At 46.2% G+C, this 16,943-nt stretch overlaps 1 protein-coding gene across 2 annotated transcripts; it reads right to left on the bottom strand.

The window, feature by feature from the left end:
• Window positions 1-2,016: 2,016 nt before the first annotated feature.
• On the bottom strand, window positions 2,017-6,320 carry LOC109745113 (uncharacterized). Of its 2 annotated transcripts, none has more exons than XR_002228445.4 (9): window positions 5,682-6,292; window positions 5,370-5,576; window positions 5,059-5,274; window positions 4,256-4,322; window positions 4,017-4,163; window positions 3,695-3,790; window positions 2,906-3,094; window positions 2,683-2,816; window positions 2,017-2,571 (listed from the first exon to the last, which is right to left on the bottom strand). XR_002228445.4 is itself a non-coding variant. In XM_020304248.4 (9 exons), the coding sequence occupies exons 1-9, from the start codon at window positions 6,291-6,293 to the stop codon at window positions 2,328-2,330; spliced, it is 1,908 nt and encodes a 635-aa protein (XP_020159837.3). In that variant the 5' UTR covers window positions 6,294-6,320; the 3' UTR covers window positions 2,017-2,327. The 2 variants fall into 2 exon arrangements, 1 of the variants encoding a protein (XP_020159837.3); XM_020304248.4 differs by having other exon boundaries at window positions 3,699-3,790; window positions 5,682-6,320.
• Between the last annotated feature and the right edge of the window lie 10,623 nt (window positions 6,321-16,943).

Here is a 16,943-nt window from a genome sequence, read left to right as displayed (position 1 = left end):
ACCACAGCCATGGCGGCAGTGGGTGAGGAGGGGAGCTCCTGGAGGCTAATGGAGGGGCTGGGGAGTGAGCTAGAAGTGCGCGGAGGCCAGTGATGAGCTCGGACGAGGCCGGGGTTGTCTTATATAGGCGGGGTGAGGCGGTTCGAGCTCGGGTGCCGCCGCTCGCGTCCGGCCGAGGCCCAGGCGACGGGCAGCGATCACGGGAGGGCGCGGGAAGGCGACGAGGGGGAAGCAGACGAGCTGCAGACGATCACTGAGACGAGCAGAGCTCAGGGACAAGAGAAGGAAGAGGACACCGCGGTGGAAGACGACGGCGCTCACGGGCGCGCACTGTTTCTCGACGGGGACGGGTCGCCGGGGAAGCAAACGGAGGGGCAAATGGCTCCAGGGGAACGACGACAACTCGGGGAACACGCTGGACAGGGTCACGCGCGCGAAGACGACGAGAGGAGGCGAGGCCAAAGCACAAACGATGTCCTGGACGCGCTCAGTGCATGCCAAGATGATGGTCACCGCGCTGACTGGCATGAAGAGGACAAGAGGGTCTGCCTCGATATGTCTGGTGACAAGTCCATGCATCACTGAGGCTGGGGGAGGTGATGGATCAACAAGGCATGCTCTGGATCGATGGGATTACTCCACTGAAGTTTGCTCTTTCAAATTGAATCAGGTTACAGTGATCAACAGCGAAGAGCTTGGAAAAAATGAGTTGTATGGGGTGTTTAGGATAGGAGGGACAAGAATCATGTAAAGTTTGGAAGGAAATGGACCAATATATAACATAGTTGCTTTGCAACTGGCCAAAATGGTCCAGAATAGAGATTATGATGAGGCACCCAAATGTAGAAGCCACTTGAGCTGATATTTGGCATGGCAGTGTTATCTGGCCATATGAAGATGCTGTAAAAATTTCATACCAAATGGATAAATCAAAATGGTACTTGCTACATAAACATCCTCACTGTCCAGAAACTTGCAAAAATTCTAGAGGAATATTGGATTGATTAATTGATCCAAAATTGGTGGGGGATAGGTTAAATGGATAGGAGAAGGGCCTGGAAAAGTTTCAGCCATAATGGAGCAAGATAAAATATACTTGCTTCACAAACTGAAAATTTGGACAGAAACAAAGATTTGACCCTGTGCTCTCATGGATGCATTGCATGAGCTCAAATCTTGAGGAGGGTAATGATATCAGCACATGAAGGAGTGTGCAAAATTTTAACTCATTTGGATAACCCTAGTTAGTACTTCCTTCACAAAGCATTCTCTCAGTCAGGAACTTTGAAAAATCACTGAAGAAGATTTACTAGGCAAATGAAGTTGAATTTTGATATGTGGCAATGATATGGACATGAAAAGGTGTCCAAAAAGTTTGGGGTCAAATGGGCAAAGATAAATAGCACTTGCTTCAAAAAATGCCATTTAGGGCAGAATAGGAAAAGAAATATTGGTGAATTATTTTTGAACATGACAAAGAAAAGTTTTGCCATATGTGATGAAGATATGTCTCAAACAATTTATGAGAATTATTTGGGAATTTTCTTCACAACCTAGGGCAAATTGGGTTATTCCTTTAATAGAAAAAAGGAATATTCCCAAGAAAAAGATTATTGGGGTTGGTCCAAGATGGGAATGACAAGGTCTAGGAAAGGTCTTGAGAATGACAAGCTACTCTGGAAAAAAAAAGAGGTCATCTCCTTCAATTTTCAAACCACATAGCCACAGAGAAAGAAAACTCAAGCAAAAAATCTCAGAAAATAAAAAAAAAGGCCAAAAACCAGGCTGTGACATTCTGCTCTTCAAGGGTTCTTCAGGCCAACGACGCTGGATACTGCCGCAACGGTGCACTCAATAACGCTGACAACCAAAAGTCGCTGCCACGCTCGAGGATGGCTGGCTGGAGATGGGGCGCATTCCACGGGCACATTGCTACTGCTTCCATTTGGTGATGACAATCCAAAACTAAAAAAAAAAGAAAGGTCCGGACCTTTCATGACTTGACATGTAAGCTGCTTTTCCAAAGATCTTGCAGTTTGCATTGGCCTGTCGCTTTCTGGCCGCTTCTGCAGATTCGATCATTTTGCTCGCAACATCAAAATTCAGTTGCAACTCTCACCATTCGATTTTACAAGATCAATCAAGTACTCGGGTTTTATTCTCTAGTCAAATTTCACTAATATCACACTGGGGTGAATGCTATAAGTTTCGCTTTGTACCGCGGGAGGTCACAAATCAACAACTGTTACTAGCAGTTCAGGAGGAAGAAATTTCAAGAGCGGCTACCAGGAGAAATGGGTCCATGAGACGGCCGATGGATCTTCTCCTCATAACTCTTTGTCGGCACCTCCACTGCTGGTGGGCTCATCAATGTCAGGCCATGTAGTAACCTCGGCGAACGAGAATTGGTCAGCGGCGCCCAAGAAAGATGCCACTCGCATCAGACAGCATTGCGACAGCATGCTTTCTCCCCCAACCGACTCCGGCAATGGAGGCACGCAGCTTGGCAGGCATTCCGCCTTATCGTTGCTCGCTTTGAACAGCGAAAGCGTGGCTCGGCAGAAAATAAACCTGCAAGAAACAACCCAAATGAACTTACTACCAAGGTTTCGGTTGAGTTGTTCCCCAGGACTGGAACTGGAGCGGGGAATAGTAGTATCACAGATTGACAAGCTAGGTAACCTGAGAAGCAGCCGCCGCAGGAGTGGATCGCCTAAAACTTCAACCCAGACAGGGTCAAGTGAAGACGAAGCAACCAAAGTCATGGCCCATTCATTCAATGACAAGGATAGTAGCTCCTCGGCTTTGTTATAATCCTACAGAAAAAAAATCATATCAATTCTCAGACTGCAAAATGTAGTGCCTGGCAGAAATAAGAAATTTGTCACAAAATAAAAACACAAACCTTGTCAATAATGTCCAGCCCATTATTGCCGATCAGAAAGCAGAAAGCTTGCAATGGAGCTGTGAGGAACATAGTAAATTGACTACCACTCTGCCGTGTAGAGTCCCCACTGAATCCTACAGCGCAAGATCGGGAGCTTGGAGAAAGTAACATGGCAGCTGTCTCCCCTTTTTCAGCCCCATGAATTGACTGCAGTGCTTAAATACAACAATTAGCATCGACAAAATCACTGACAGAACAAAAAGGACTAGCATATCACATTATAATAATAAAAAGGACTAAAGAAACAGGATTTTTTACGGGCAAAAGGCAGGTGCTCTGCCTTTTCACTTAAGATTAGAGGGTAAGATTACAAACATGAGCGTCAAACAAAAAAGAAAGAGAACAAGAAAAGGAGGAAAGTGAATTGTAGAATAAGAAAATGCAGAAGGAACTTTGTTCCACAATAAGAGCATAGGGCAAAAGCTCTGTGAATATGAAAATAAGAACTTTAAAATGTTACTCCCTCCGATCCATATTAATTGTCGCTCACTTAGTAGAACTTTGCACTAAAGTTGTACCAAGTGAGTGCCAATTAATATGTATTAGAGGGAGCATTAAAATATAAGCTTGTCTATGTGCATATGAGCGGGCTCAATAATAACCTCTGCATTATCTCAAGGAAGCAATACAATATTCCATATGAAGCATCCACCGATCATGGATACTCCACTTCCACTAAGAATATATATTCAGTATTCACTAGCCAGAATAATAGATATGGCAGCAAAAAAAAGAGAGTAAACAAACCTGCCTTAAATGCATAGCTGATGTTACTGTCAATCACCAAAAAGAGAGGTCTCCTTGTAAACGGGATCAGATCACAAGGGTATATGCAGTTTGAGCCTAGATGTTGAACATGTATCAGAAACAATACACTTCTTTTCAAAAACATATATACATACTCAAGTCTGTATAAAGGCAACTTCAAACAACCCTATGCCATCAAAATCGTTCTGTACTGCATTAGAGATATTGAACATAATCACATGAACTCAGCATTGTGAAACTAGTTATGTATTGCATTAGAGACATCGAACATAGTCGAATGAACTCAGAGTCAAAAAAATACCTTCGCCTTCACGGCAACCTAACCAAAGACATGGTTCGCTATCTTCCTTTGAAGTGCCGGCCCTGGTATTAGATATGTCAAACTGACTAAAGCTGTTCACAACCCTCTCGCTTGTATCGGGACCAAGTCCAGAGGATTGCACCTCATCTGAAAGAAATTATCATATTTGAATGCTAACTAGAATGACTCCCTAACACACAGCTGATAACATTTTAGTTCTACAAGCCTAGGGCACCAACCTGCAGCGGAAAGGTATATCAACATCATAGTGTTCAATGGGAGCTCTTCACATTTGGTGGCAAGGACCTGGATTTCAATCGTAAATGTTGTTATCCAGGCAAATATTTCATTTAGGATAAAATGGTGTAAACATAGGAGTTCATATAACTATATTTTCTTGTGAAGCGAAAGAAAAAAAGAATTTGGATGTTCGGCCGTAAAAGGAGGGCGCGGATGATAGGAGGCCCCAGAGGGCATGCACCAAACATTGCCATTCTATTCAACAGCAATCATCTCTCTATTGCATCATTTGCATAGCATAGCACCCCAGGAATCACTAATACCATTATGCCTCAAATATATTTTGGGTTAGAATTCCTAACTGCTATGGGTGTAAAGGAATGAAGAAAGGACTGTTGGTTATTATGGGCGGATAATGGAGAGGATGGTATTATCGATAATGGAACAAATCAACAAACAGACTCAGTTTAGTTGCATTATCTTCCCTCATCAAGTCATCATCATGCTTCCTCGTCGCGTAGTTCAGATTAGTTAGTAGCATCGTGTACATATCTTGCAGAATTCCCTACTTTTTTCAATTCTCCTACTAGCCGGTTTTTGATCATTCCAAGAAACATACACTGGCTGCCATTTACAAATTACACTTCCACTTCCTAATTTGAAATGTATCTAGAAGAGCTTGGTCCACAGGTTTTCTCTTAGGACCAGACCAGTGCATTGAGTAACAATGAGCAGTGTGTATATTCAGGACGAAGACAATAAATCAAACTTGAGTTGACAAGATGCCAAATGAGAAACTGACCTTCAGGAAATGTGGCACCGAGGGGCGATAGAGAACTGTTTTCAGTGGGTTCGGGGGCAACGCAGCGTCTCTCAGATCTTTCAGGAGATTGGGGTGATTTTGCCCGCCTTCATCATGGGCGCTGTAACCATTGTTTTGTGCAAAGGAACCACATGGTTCCCATTCAAGACACTGAAGCATTCTGAATGTGTCTAGAGTGAGGTCGGTAAATTTGACCTGAAGGGAACACATAGATACATGATGTTCCGCTAGTAAAAAAATTAAAGAGCGTACCATGCATCTGACTGCAAGAAACCGAGGAAGCATTATACCTCGTTATGATAATAGCTGCATAGGATGGCATCGCTTAAGAGCAGACCGCGCTTCTTGACTGTAGGTGGGATGGTCGGAAGAGTTTCCGGGGGAGGATCAAATGCATAGCTGTACCTGAGAGGTCTCTTGTTCATGAAGGGCGAGTCAGCCTTTAGAAACCTCGTGATTTCTTGCACGACATGCTTCCATTCCCTGTAATCAGCTTCCTGCAACATTTCATCTTAATTTGAGCCAGAGAAATGAAGAGCGAGCTCATTGCATCGGGATCGGGAAGCGGGGAAGGAACAAAAGAGAGAAGAATTGAATTGGACCTGGAGGGTCTTCTTGGATTCGTCGAGGAGCGACCGGATGTGGCCGGCGAGGCGGGGCACAGTCTGCGCGCGGCGGGAGAGGATAAGCGCGACGAGGAGGAACCTGGCGAGAAAGCGCAGGTGCTTGGTGGAGGCCCCGAGGTGGTCGTCGAGGAAGTAGGCGCGGTCGAGGACGGCGTGGTAGAAGACGAAGGCCTCGGAGAGGAGGGCGGTGTCGGAGGTGCGCTGGTACTGGGAGTAGTAGAGGTGGGCGATGCGGGCGGCGATCTCGCCGACCTGCCAGCGGCGGAGGCCGGCGTCGAGGAGGCGGTGGCGGTGCTCCTGCTGCATGCGCCACAGCTGGGTGTAGATGCGGAAGGCCTTGCCGTACTCCGCGGGCTCCTGGCGGCCGAAGAGGGGCAGGTCCCGCACCCGGGCGAACCGCCGGTCCGCCTTGTCCAGCAGCGACCAGAACTGCTCCGCCGGGCAGACGCCGCCGCCGCCGCCGCCGCCGCCGCCTTGGGCCTGGCCTTGGCCTTGCTGCGGCGACGACGCCATGGTAGCTCCGCCGGATGCGTTTCGTTCCCCTCCCCCGGAGTTGCCTTGGACAGTTGTGCTGGAGACTGGAGTCATCGCCGTCTTCTTTCCTTTCTCCGTTCCGTTCTGTTCCGTTAGCTTGGAGCCCAGCCCAAGCCCAAAAGCTGATATGGCCGACCTAGCACACGTCAGGCAACACTGTTCAGCGTCAGCCCAAGGCTCCCCGATTTTTTTATATAGTTTGCTTCGGTGGGCTTTCTTGAAAGGTAGTCCCTCCATTCCCGGAAATCCCTTTTGAGCTCGGCCTCCAGTGAGGCCTCCAAATTCAAAATTAAAATTTCATCGAAATTCATATTTTTATAGTTCAAAAAAATCTGAAAAAATACAGATGTGCGTAAATTTTTAGTTCAAAATACATTGAAATGAGGGCTGTGAAAAAAGACAAATCTGGGGTTGTTTAACACATGATACTATTTATCCTTCCAGGCCATGAATTTGTCTTTTTTGTACAGGTCGCAACTCAAGGTATTTCATCATGAATTTTTACACACATGTTGTTAACATCCTTATATACACGCATATTTTTCAGAATTTTTTAAATCATAAAAGTTTGAATTTATTTTTTTTCAAAAATAAAGGCCTCCATGGAGCTCGGCCTCCAAAACGCCTCTCTCCTCCATTCCTAAATATAAGGCTGCGTTCGGATTGGAGAGGAGCAAAATAAGGATGTGTTTGGTTGAGGAACCAAATGTAATGGAATGGTTCCATTTCACGGGAATGGGTCGGTTCCATTCCTATTCCTATGTCTGGTTGGAGCTAAAAAATAGAACGAAACGGAAAGTGAAGTTGGATGTACAGTACAAACCACAGGTCTTCAGAGCATAGGAATAAAAAAAATGAGGTGTGTTCAGGTTACAGGAAAGTGTCTAGCCGTTGTCTTGCATTAGTACTAGCACATCTGGCGGGACACGGGATGTGGGATGGGGCGGGGGAGCGATGAAGTGAGGGAAGGAGATTTTGACCACACATTTCCTTTGATTGGAGTAGATTTTATTTTTCCCATGAAATGTACAGGTCTGTGACGCTTTCCTATGGAACACAAGAAGCTGGTTCCTCTGGAGCGAACGGTCTTACGGGAATTAATTCCGGTGAAAATTTGGCCTGCAAAATTCCTGCGCCGAACGCAGCCTAAGTCTTTTAATAGATTTCACTATAAACTACATACGCGGCAAAATAAGTGAATCTATATAGTCTAAAAGGCGTTTATATACATCCGAATATAGTCCCTATAGTGAAATCTCTAAAAAGACTTATATTTAGGAACGGAGGGAGTACATCTTTAAGCTTGAGATGGTTACTGGAACACGCCCAGCGCATGGCCTTCCTGGTTATGCACCGATCACGGGTCAGCGACGACACCGCCGCTTGGTATGCAAAAAGTCATGTTGCTGGTATCCGGGCTGGAAGGGGACGAGGAGTAGCCGCAGTATGCAGGGACAGGGAAGGCTCTTTACTAGGGAGCTTGACCCTTGTCATTAGCGGGGTGTGTGATCCAACAACGGTTGAAGCAATTGCATGTAGGGAGGCGATAACCCTTGCAGAAAACCTTCACATCCAACAGTTTATCATCTCATCTGACTAAAAACAAGTTGTTGGAGACATCATCAGTCATGGCCGAGGCGACTACGAGGCTATCATTAGCGAGATCACTTCTACAGCGTCTTTGTTTCAATGTAATTTTATTTTTGAAGGTCATGATGTTAATTATGAAGCACCTAGTCTAGCCAAGTTTGCAATAACTTCAGACCCAGGACGCCACGTTTGGTTTGGCCAGTCTCATGATCAAAACCGTATCGCACTCCATGAGGGGTTTGATGAATAAAACTTGGTTCCTCCCTAAAAAAGTTGAATCACGAACTTAGCGTAGCTTAGATGGTTAGATTCCTTGTGGTGGAGAGTTCAAGTCCTTGACTTGTCACTAGAGCTCGTATTTTTATGAATTTACTATTTCAGGCTTTCCGACGACATTTGTTCAGTGTGAGGTTCAAAAAGTTACTTAGTTGAATGGTTTTTGTTCCTCAAAAAAGTTATATTGTTTTTAATTACTTAGTTGAATTGTTGATATGATGTATGTGAAGCAAAATGTGATCTTAATACCCATCCAATCGTTGGTTCCTAAAAAAAGTATCCAATGGTTGATTGGATGGTTTTTTATTATGCTATGCATGCCATTTGATTCTTGCAAAAAGAGAAACACGTCATTTGGAGAAGACAAAGAAGCATTGTATACAATGGATTGTCATTTAGTGTTATCTAATAATCAATATATGCATGCTCCTAAAATGGTGGGATAGTTAATACCAAACTAGAAAAATATAGGTAACTAATCCTACATCCTACATTCTTAACAAGTTCATCCCCACTACAAGGCATTCTCTCAACATGCAGATTGTCCACATCAGTATTGCCATATCACCACTTTAGTTACAATAATCTCACCATGACAACGACCTCTCCCTCACTATTTCTCTCTTTCACGAGCCGATTATGGCCCACTACATGCATGCTCCCAGACCATTAGTACTATTTTAACCGAGTAACATCACTTTCTCTACTTAAGTTCGGTGAACCTTACATTCTTAAGAAGTTCATCCACACTACAGGGCATTCTCTCAACATGTAGATTGTCCACGTCGGCATTGCCATATCACCACTTCAGTTACAATAATCTCACCATGACAACTAACTCTCCCTCACTATTTCTCTCTTTCACCAGCCAATTGTGGCCCCCTATATGCATGCTCCCAGGCCATTAGTACTATTTTGACCGAGTAACATCACTTTGTCTACTTAAATTCGGTGAACCAACTAGCAGCGCATACGTAGATAACATCGCATTGACTCGCTGCTGATAGTCTTATGTTCCGCCACTAACGACCATGTTTTCCCCATCACAATTACAACAACAAATGCACCTAAAATTGATTGAGGCATTCGCCCATCTCTTTCCATCGATTGGTTTCCCTTCTGTTTCATCTTTTCAGTTTCCTACGTTAAGTATCTGTTTGGTGCACTTCTGACATGGCCCACTACAAGGATCCTCTCGCCTCCTGCATCAATGGCCTTATTACATCTACTCTCGTCGCCCCATCTGTGTCGGCAACGTCAGACCATGTTCCTAGATTGCGCCAAACCGTGCGGTCTCTGCATATGTTCCGGCACAACGGCAACCTGCGCGTTGACGGCGCCGGGCCAGCCGAGGAGATCCGCACCATGTTGTCACGCGCGCTGGTGGAGTACCCCGCGTTCTTCGGTCGCTTCGTCAACTCAGTGGTGGCTGGTGAGACCTGTGTTGCATGCACTGGTGACGTCGGATGGTTGTTCAGGCTGCCATCGACTTAATATTCTAGATGCATGCTGGATAGCGGTCGATGTGTGGAGTAACAATACTAGATGCAGGCAGGAGTCGGTCTACCTGTCTCGGATGTGATGCCTATATACATGATAATTGCCTTGGATATCATCATAACTATGCGCTTTTCTATCAATTGTCCAACAGTAATTTGTTTACACACCGTATGTTTTTTTGTTCGAGAGAGAAGCCCCTAGTGAAAACTATGGCCTTCGGGTCTATCTTTATCATATATTAAAAACCAAAAATACCTTGCTGCAATTTATTTACCGTTATTTTATTTTGTGTTTTTGTTTATCTATCTACCATTATCAGACTTGATCCCTCAATCCAGGAAGCCAACCTACTCCTCCTCTTAATGTGTCTTCTGGCATGTTCCCTCAATGCCATGAAAATATCCAGCAAGGTTGTACCCTTCGATCTGATCTAGCAATTGCAGGTACCAAGATTTTTGTGACGCTTCTTGGAAGAAAAAGAACGTACCAGGTTGGGGGGATTCGATGGCGACTGGAATTGGTGTGCACATTAACATTCCCGGAGACCGTTCAGATTCACTGATTATGATCCAAGCTTCTGTTGACTCTGCTGCCTCGCCTCTCGTCGCTGAAGCTCTTGCGCTTCACTTTGCTGCAAAGGTTGCTTCTAGGCTTCAACTTCAGCGGATTACTTTCCTTACAATCTTTCTTTAGCCAAGATGGTAGCATACAGAGATATCAACAGCCCGATCATCACTTGGAGATGCAGACAACCAATTAGCGAGTTCTTTCATGACACTTCACAACTCCCTTTTGCTGTTTACCATATCTCTAGGAATACTAATGGAATTGCTCATAATTGTGCTCATCAGGTTCTCAACTCAAGAGTAGAACTTGTTTTCAATTGTACTCATTCTACTCATACCAATGGCTCTTGCCCTGTTTTGCTCTCCTTTCTCAATTTCCAAATGCAGGGATATGTCATACGTGTTGTACATTGCCTATGAGTTGAAATTTGGCGCTTGTTGGCGCCTTCCTTGTGTTAAAAAAGAGACTTGATGCAATTAAACGCCGAGGGGATTGACAACCCCCTTGATCACGTTGGGTGCAAGTATTTGTTCTTTTGTGTGTAGGTGTCATGTCTACTATTGTGATGCCCCCGATTCAATCGTACACGAATCATACACGCAAACGTGTACGATCAAGATCAGGGACTCACGGGAAGATATCACAACACAACTCTAAAATAAAAATAAGTCATACAAGCATCATAATACAAGCCAGGGGCCTCGAGGGCTCGAATACAAGTGCTCGATCATAGATGAGTCAACGGAAGCAACAATATCTGAGTACAGACATAAGTTAAACAAGTTGACATAAGATGGCTAGCACAAACTGGGATACAGATCGAAAGAGGCGCAGGCCTCCTGCCTGGGATCCTCCTAAACTACTCCTGGTCGTCGGCGGCGGCCTGCACGTAGTAGTAGGCACCCTCGGTGTAGTAGGAGTCGTCGAAGGTGGCGTCTGACTCCTGGGCTCCAGCAGCTGGTTGCGACAACCGAGAAGAATGGAAAGGGGGAAAAGAGGGAGAAAAGCAACCGTGAGTACTCATCCAAAGTACTGCAAGCAAGGATCTACACTACATATGCATGGGTATCTGTGTGAAGGGGCAATATCGGAGGACTGAACTGCAGAATGCCAGAATAAGAGGGGGATAGCTAGTCCTGTCAAAGACTACGCTTCTGGCAGCCTCCATCTTGCAGCATGTAGAAGAGAGTAGATGGTAAGTTCACCAAGTATCATCGCATAGCATAATCCTACGCGGCGATCCCCTCCTCGTCGCCCTGTTAGAGAGCGATCACCGGGTTGTATCTGGCACTTGAAAGGGTGTGTTTTATTAATTATCCGGTTCTAGTTGTCATAAGGTCAAGGTACAACTCCGGGTCGTCCTGTTACCGAGGATCACGGCTATTCGAATAGATAAACTTCCCTGCAGGGTTGCACCACATTACCCAACACGCTCGATCCCCTTTGGCCGGACACACTTTCCTGGGTCATGTCCGGCCTCGGAAGATCAACACATCGCAGCCCCACCTAGGCACAACAGAGAGGTCAGCACGCCGGTCTAAATCCTATGCACGCAGGGGTCTGGGCCCATCGCCCATTGCACACCTGCACAATGCGAACACGACCGGTGAGCAGACCTAGCCTCCCTTATACAAGAGCAGGCGTTCTAGTCCAACCCGGCGCGCGCCGCTCAGTCGCTGACGTCAAGAAGGCTTCGGCTGATACCACGACGTCGAGTGCCCATAACTGTTCCCGCGTAGTTGGTTAGTGCATATAGGCCAGTGGCCAGACTCAGATCAAATACCAAGATCTCGTTAAGCGTGTTATTTTAAAGTAACCGCGGACGCCGACCAGTGCTAGGCCCACCTCTCTCCTAGGTGGTCTCAACCTGCCCTGTCGCTCCGCCACAAAGTAACAGTCGGGGGCCATCAGGAACTCAGGCTCACCACTACCTGGATGGTGCCACCTGTCCTTTCAGCCCCCACATCGAAATCACTTGCGGGTACTCTACGAGCCGACCCGACTTTAGTCACCACCTGTATAGTATGTATGTACATATGTATATACCCGTGACCACCTCCCAAGTGATCACGGCCCGATAGTATAGCATGGCAGACGGACAAGAATGTAGGACCACTGATGGAATACTAGCATCCTATACTAAGCATTTAGGATTGCAAGTAAGGGTAACAACTGTAGCAACAATGACAGGCTATGCAGCAGAATAGGATTAACCGAAAGCAGTAACATGTTACACTACTCTAATGCAAGCAGTAGAGAGAAGGAAAATAGGCGATATCTGGTGATCAAGGGGGGGGGGCTTGCCTGGTTGCTCTGGCAAGAAGGAGGGGTCGTCAACACCGTAGTCGAACTCAGTGGCATCAACAGCGGTCTCGGGGTCTATCAGAGAAGAAGAGGGGGAAGAAACAATAAATATAAAGCAAACAGTTGCATAACAAGTTATCACGCAGAGCTAGGGCGTTCTAACGTGGTGCTACACGATACCGGCGAAGGGGGATAACATCCGAGAAAGTATTCCCGGTGTTTCACGTTTTCGGACAGATGAACCGAAGGGGGAAAGTTGCGTGTTTGCTATGCTAGGGATGTGTGGCGGACGAATGGGCTGCGTATCGGGATTCGTCTCGTCGTTCTGAGCAACTTTCATATACAAAGTTTTTCCATCTGAGCTACGGTTTATTTTATATTAATTTTAAAAAGATTTTATCTTTTTCTAGAATTAATAGGATTAATTTAATTAGAGAAGGTAATTATGACATCAGCATGAAGTCAGCATGACGTCAGCAGTCAATGTTGATCGTTGACCTGGTCAACCTGACATGTGGGTCCCGCATGTCATAGGCTGTTTAGTTAGCATGTTAATTAATTACAGAGTTAATTAATTAACCTAATGATTAGGTTAGTCTAAACAGAATTAATTAAGTTAATTAATTAATTAATAATAATAATATTTTTTATTTTCTTTTAAAAAAATTCTGGGGCTGGGCCCCGTTTGGCAGCGGCCCAAGGCCATAGCAGGTCGGGCGTACGGGTGTACGGGTGCGGGTGCTCGCGCCCGAGGCCACGAGAGGCGAGGACGAGCGCGCCCGGGGCCTCGGTGGCCGGCGACGGCGGAAGCAGCGCCGGGCGCAAGGAGCTGCGGGGCACGCACGCCGGCTAGACGAGTCGTGGCGGCCATCGGCAGGCGGGGCGAGGCGTGGGGTTGCGCTGTCGGGGGTCGCCTGGGGTGGCTGGTAGCGACGAGCGTGGCACAACGGCGAGGCAGCGTGTGGGCGCGCGCGCAGGAGGGTCAGGCGAACCACGGGCGGAGCACAGCGGCTGGACCGCGGCGAGGAGCAGCGGCAGGCGCAGGGCGAGTGCCACGACGCGGCACCGGCGGCTGTGAAGGTGCGCGGGCGGCAGCGGATGCGGTGAGCGCGAGGCGGCGGGCGCGAGGTGGCGGGCGCGCGTGGCCAGCAGGATTTGGGCGCACCCCGGCGTGTGTGGGCGGCTGCAGAGAAGCGCGGGGATCGGCGTGCACGGGTGGGCGTGATGGCTGTGGGAGGAGGCGGCCGGAGAGGGCGAGGGGAGCACAACGCAGGCATGAGCTGGGTGGTGTTGGGCGCGAGCGGGGCTGTGCACGTGCACCGCGAGGAGGCCGGGGCACGGGGGACCATGGCGAGGCGCAGGGCCGAGCGCGGTCGGCGCGTGGTGGACGACGCCGGCGACAGAGAACAAGGGGAGAGAGGAAGGGAGGCCGGAGCCTCACCGGCGTTCGTGGGGAAAATGGCAGCGGGCTCGAGCTCGAGGAGGAGGACGGGGACGACGGGCTGTCAAGGAGGCAGACGGACGGGGAGCTCCAAGCGGCGGCGTCGGAGGTGATGGTGGCGACGGCGTCCGGCGTTGTGGTCCTCCAGGCGGCGACGTCGGCGGTTCGCTTCCATGATCCAGATCTGGATCGGGGAGGGGGCGAACGTGGGAGCGAGGGGGGGAGTGGTGCGGTCAGGGGTTAGGGTTTCGCGTAGTGGGGGTTAAGGGGAAGTGGGTGGGCCGGCCGGCTGGGCCAAGGCCCAGTTGGGTCGAGGGGGTTTCTTTTCCTTTTATTTCTATTTTTGTTTTTGTCTTTTCTTTTTATCTATTTTCTCTTTTTTTTTGTTTTCTATTTTAGTTTCATTTATTTTAGTTTTATAAAATACCAGGTTAGCACCTAAATTAGTATCATTAATATAGGCCACTGCCAAACCTGGTTTGGACCCAAAATAAGTTAGTTTAATATTTTTACAATTTAAAAATCAATTAAAATTGTTATTTCAGCCACTGTTTTTATTTAGTTTAGGGCATTTAAACATTTTGAAAAAGGTTGGTCCAACACCAAAATTAGTTAGGGATTATTTCCCACATGATGAGCATTTTAGTTTTCATGTTTGAGATGTTTAGAATTTCATTTGTTATCTGAATTTGAATGGGACTTGATTCACCGTGAGATTAACAACAGTAACCATGGTGACGTGGCATCACTAGAAGAGGGTTACTGTAGCTTAACTATCCGGGCGTCACAATTCTCCTCCACTACAAGAAATCTCGTCCCGAGATTTAAGAGGTAGAGTAAGGGGGAAAGATCTGGTTACGAAATTCTAACGAATCTTCTCAGACTTAATTGCTCTTCTCGAAGAGGTCGATCCACCACGTTGATGTCTTCATTTCTCCACTTCAGGTCATCCTGATCAAGTCGTCATCCTTTCTTCGGGAACTCCATCGTACTGACGAAAAGGATAAGGGGTAGCTCTGAAAGAACGGAACTCTACAAGGTGGCTATCTGGTTTATAACTCGGGGAATGTGATTGATATTAACTCTCGAGTTGAAACTTAAGATAATATCGAGAGCAAAGTAAGAAGGTAAATAAGAAGTTTCAAGTGGCCAGGCAATCGTTCGATGCCTAATCAGAAGGTGAAAGGGTTTTAGGGTAACGAGAATAAGTATTACGTCTGATACCCGAATAGATCACTAGGAAGGTGGCTCGCGAATTACATACGAAACCAAGCGCAATGGGTAATTTTGAAACATGGATGTACAGGAGAGTCAGGTTTCGATCCTGTGGAACTGTGGGTTATGGGCCCACCATGTGGGTTAAAAGTAGAAGGAGCGGAGACATCTTGCACGGTTATGATAGCAAGGCACGTCAGAGAATAACCTATCAGTTATGTCGACAACCACATCGGTACCAAGGGCGAGGGATGAAGAGAACCATTTTCCTGCTCGTTAAAACAAGGCGGACCAATAGGCAAAGTTCTCGTCCACCGGTGGTTACTGTAATGTCATCAACAATAGTAATAGGGTCTTACTGACAGAGTGGCACAACGAGGTGCTTACCTAAGCAGGGAGTTATCACTGCTCAGTTAAGTCAGATTACAAGAAAGCTCGATTATCAGATTAAATAGAACAGTGGAAAGGAAAATGTGTTTAACACATTTTTCAGGAGTATATCCTTCCCAAGGATAAGCAGAGCATGATATCCAAGACAGGATAGAAAGTACAAAACCATTTAGGTAAGGGGAGAGGAATTTCATGACGTTACCCCAAACAACGGTGTTTTGATAATTGATAAAGAAAATTTAGCATTTTGCTTCAAATGTCCTTATTGAAGATCGGAGTACCACAAACATGCTTCGAGATAGCATTGACATGGTCTTCAAGCAAAGGTCGGACTTTGGATACTCAAGGGATTCATCAGGAACAACTTATAGAATAAGTCTTACCATTTCCTCATGGAAGAATAGATAACCTTGCTAAAAGGAAACTATAACAATAGGTCCTCCAGCCAGGTGTGCTAGGCATGACATCACCATACCGGGTCATATAGGGACCAATGTTATAACTCTTGAAAATATGTTCCAACCATCATATCTGGCCGAGATTCAGATCTGACTGGTGTCAGGATACCTTAGACTCAGGATGCCTGAGAAGAAAGGTGCAACACAAATTGTCGGCGTGACATTGTAAGATTCTCGGGAATTAAACCATGGAAGCGAGTTCCGAAACAAGAGTACATCATTAAATTAAGGAGAGGTGAGGAGGTGACTGATTGACTCAGCGACAATCCATTAAGATTTCCAAAAAGATGGATTTCCACATCTATGTGAACAAGGAGATAACATTAGCTAGATCAAATGACTTAATGATGTATGCTGGAGGAAAACATACACAATTAAACATTGGTTGAAAGGTGCACCCGAAATATGGGATGGGTTGCACGACCAACGTCGGAATGGTGATTGAGCAACGAACACACTAAATTGGAATTATTGTGCAATAAATCTGAAGCAATAGGGTTGCTAGAGATATTAAATTTGCACAACAGAGTTCACTCAACACGGGGACCAAGAAAAGAATGGTGATGGCAAGAAGCATCACTGTATCACGAATTCTTAAGAGGTGGTGAAATTCTCACAACATTGATGACATAAGAGATGGTAATACTCCAAGGTAAAGAAGAACAAATGCTGGATAACAAGGAACTCAAGGTATAACACAGAACACGAACAAGTTTGTGTTGGGGGGAAGGCAAGAATGTTGTCTATGATAACACAAATCATCGAGGGGCAAGGATAGTATTTCTCATCATGAATTCGATAGATATCTCGGAAGAACCCAGAATGTTGATGATGATCACGACACCTTTGTCGAGAGATTTCATGAAGATGTAATCGATCGGCGATGACATCAAGTTAAAGGAATGATGAAGCGAAAGGTTATTGGAACCATGGGTGCGAGACAAACTCGAAATCAAGTTTTCT

This window comes from Aegilops tauschii, chromosome 5 (assembly GCF_002575655.3).
Source record: "Aegilops tauschii subsp. strangulata cultivar AL8/78 chromosome 5, Aet v6.0, whole genome shotgun sequence".
Classification (NCBI taxonomy): Eukaryota; Viridiplantae; Streptophyta; class Magnoliopsida; order Poales; family Poaceae; genus Aegilops; species Aegilops tauschii.
Note: the sequence above shows the minus strand (reverse complement) of the source record. Positions and strands in the feature narration are given on the sequence as shown.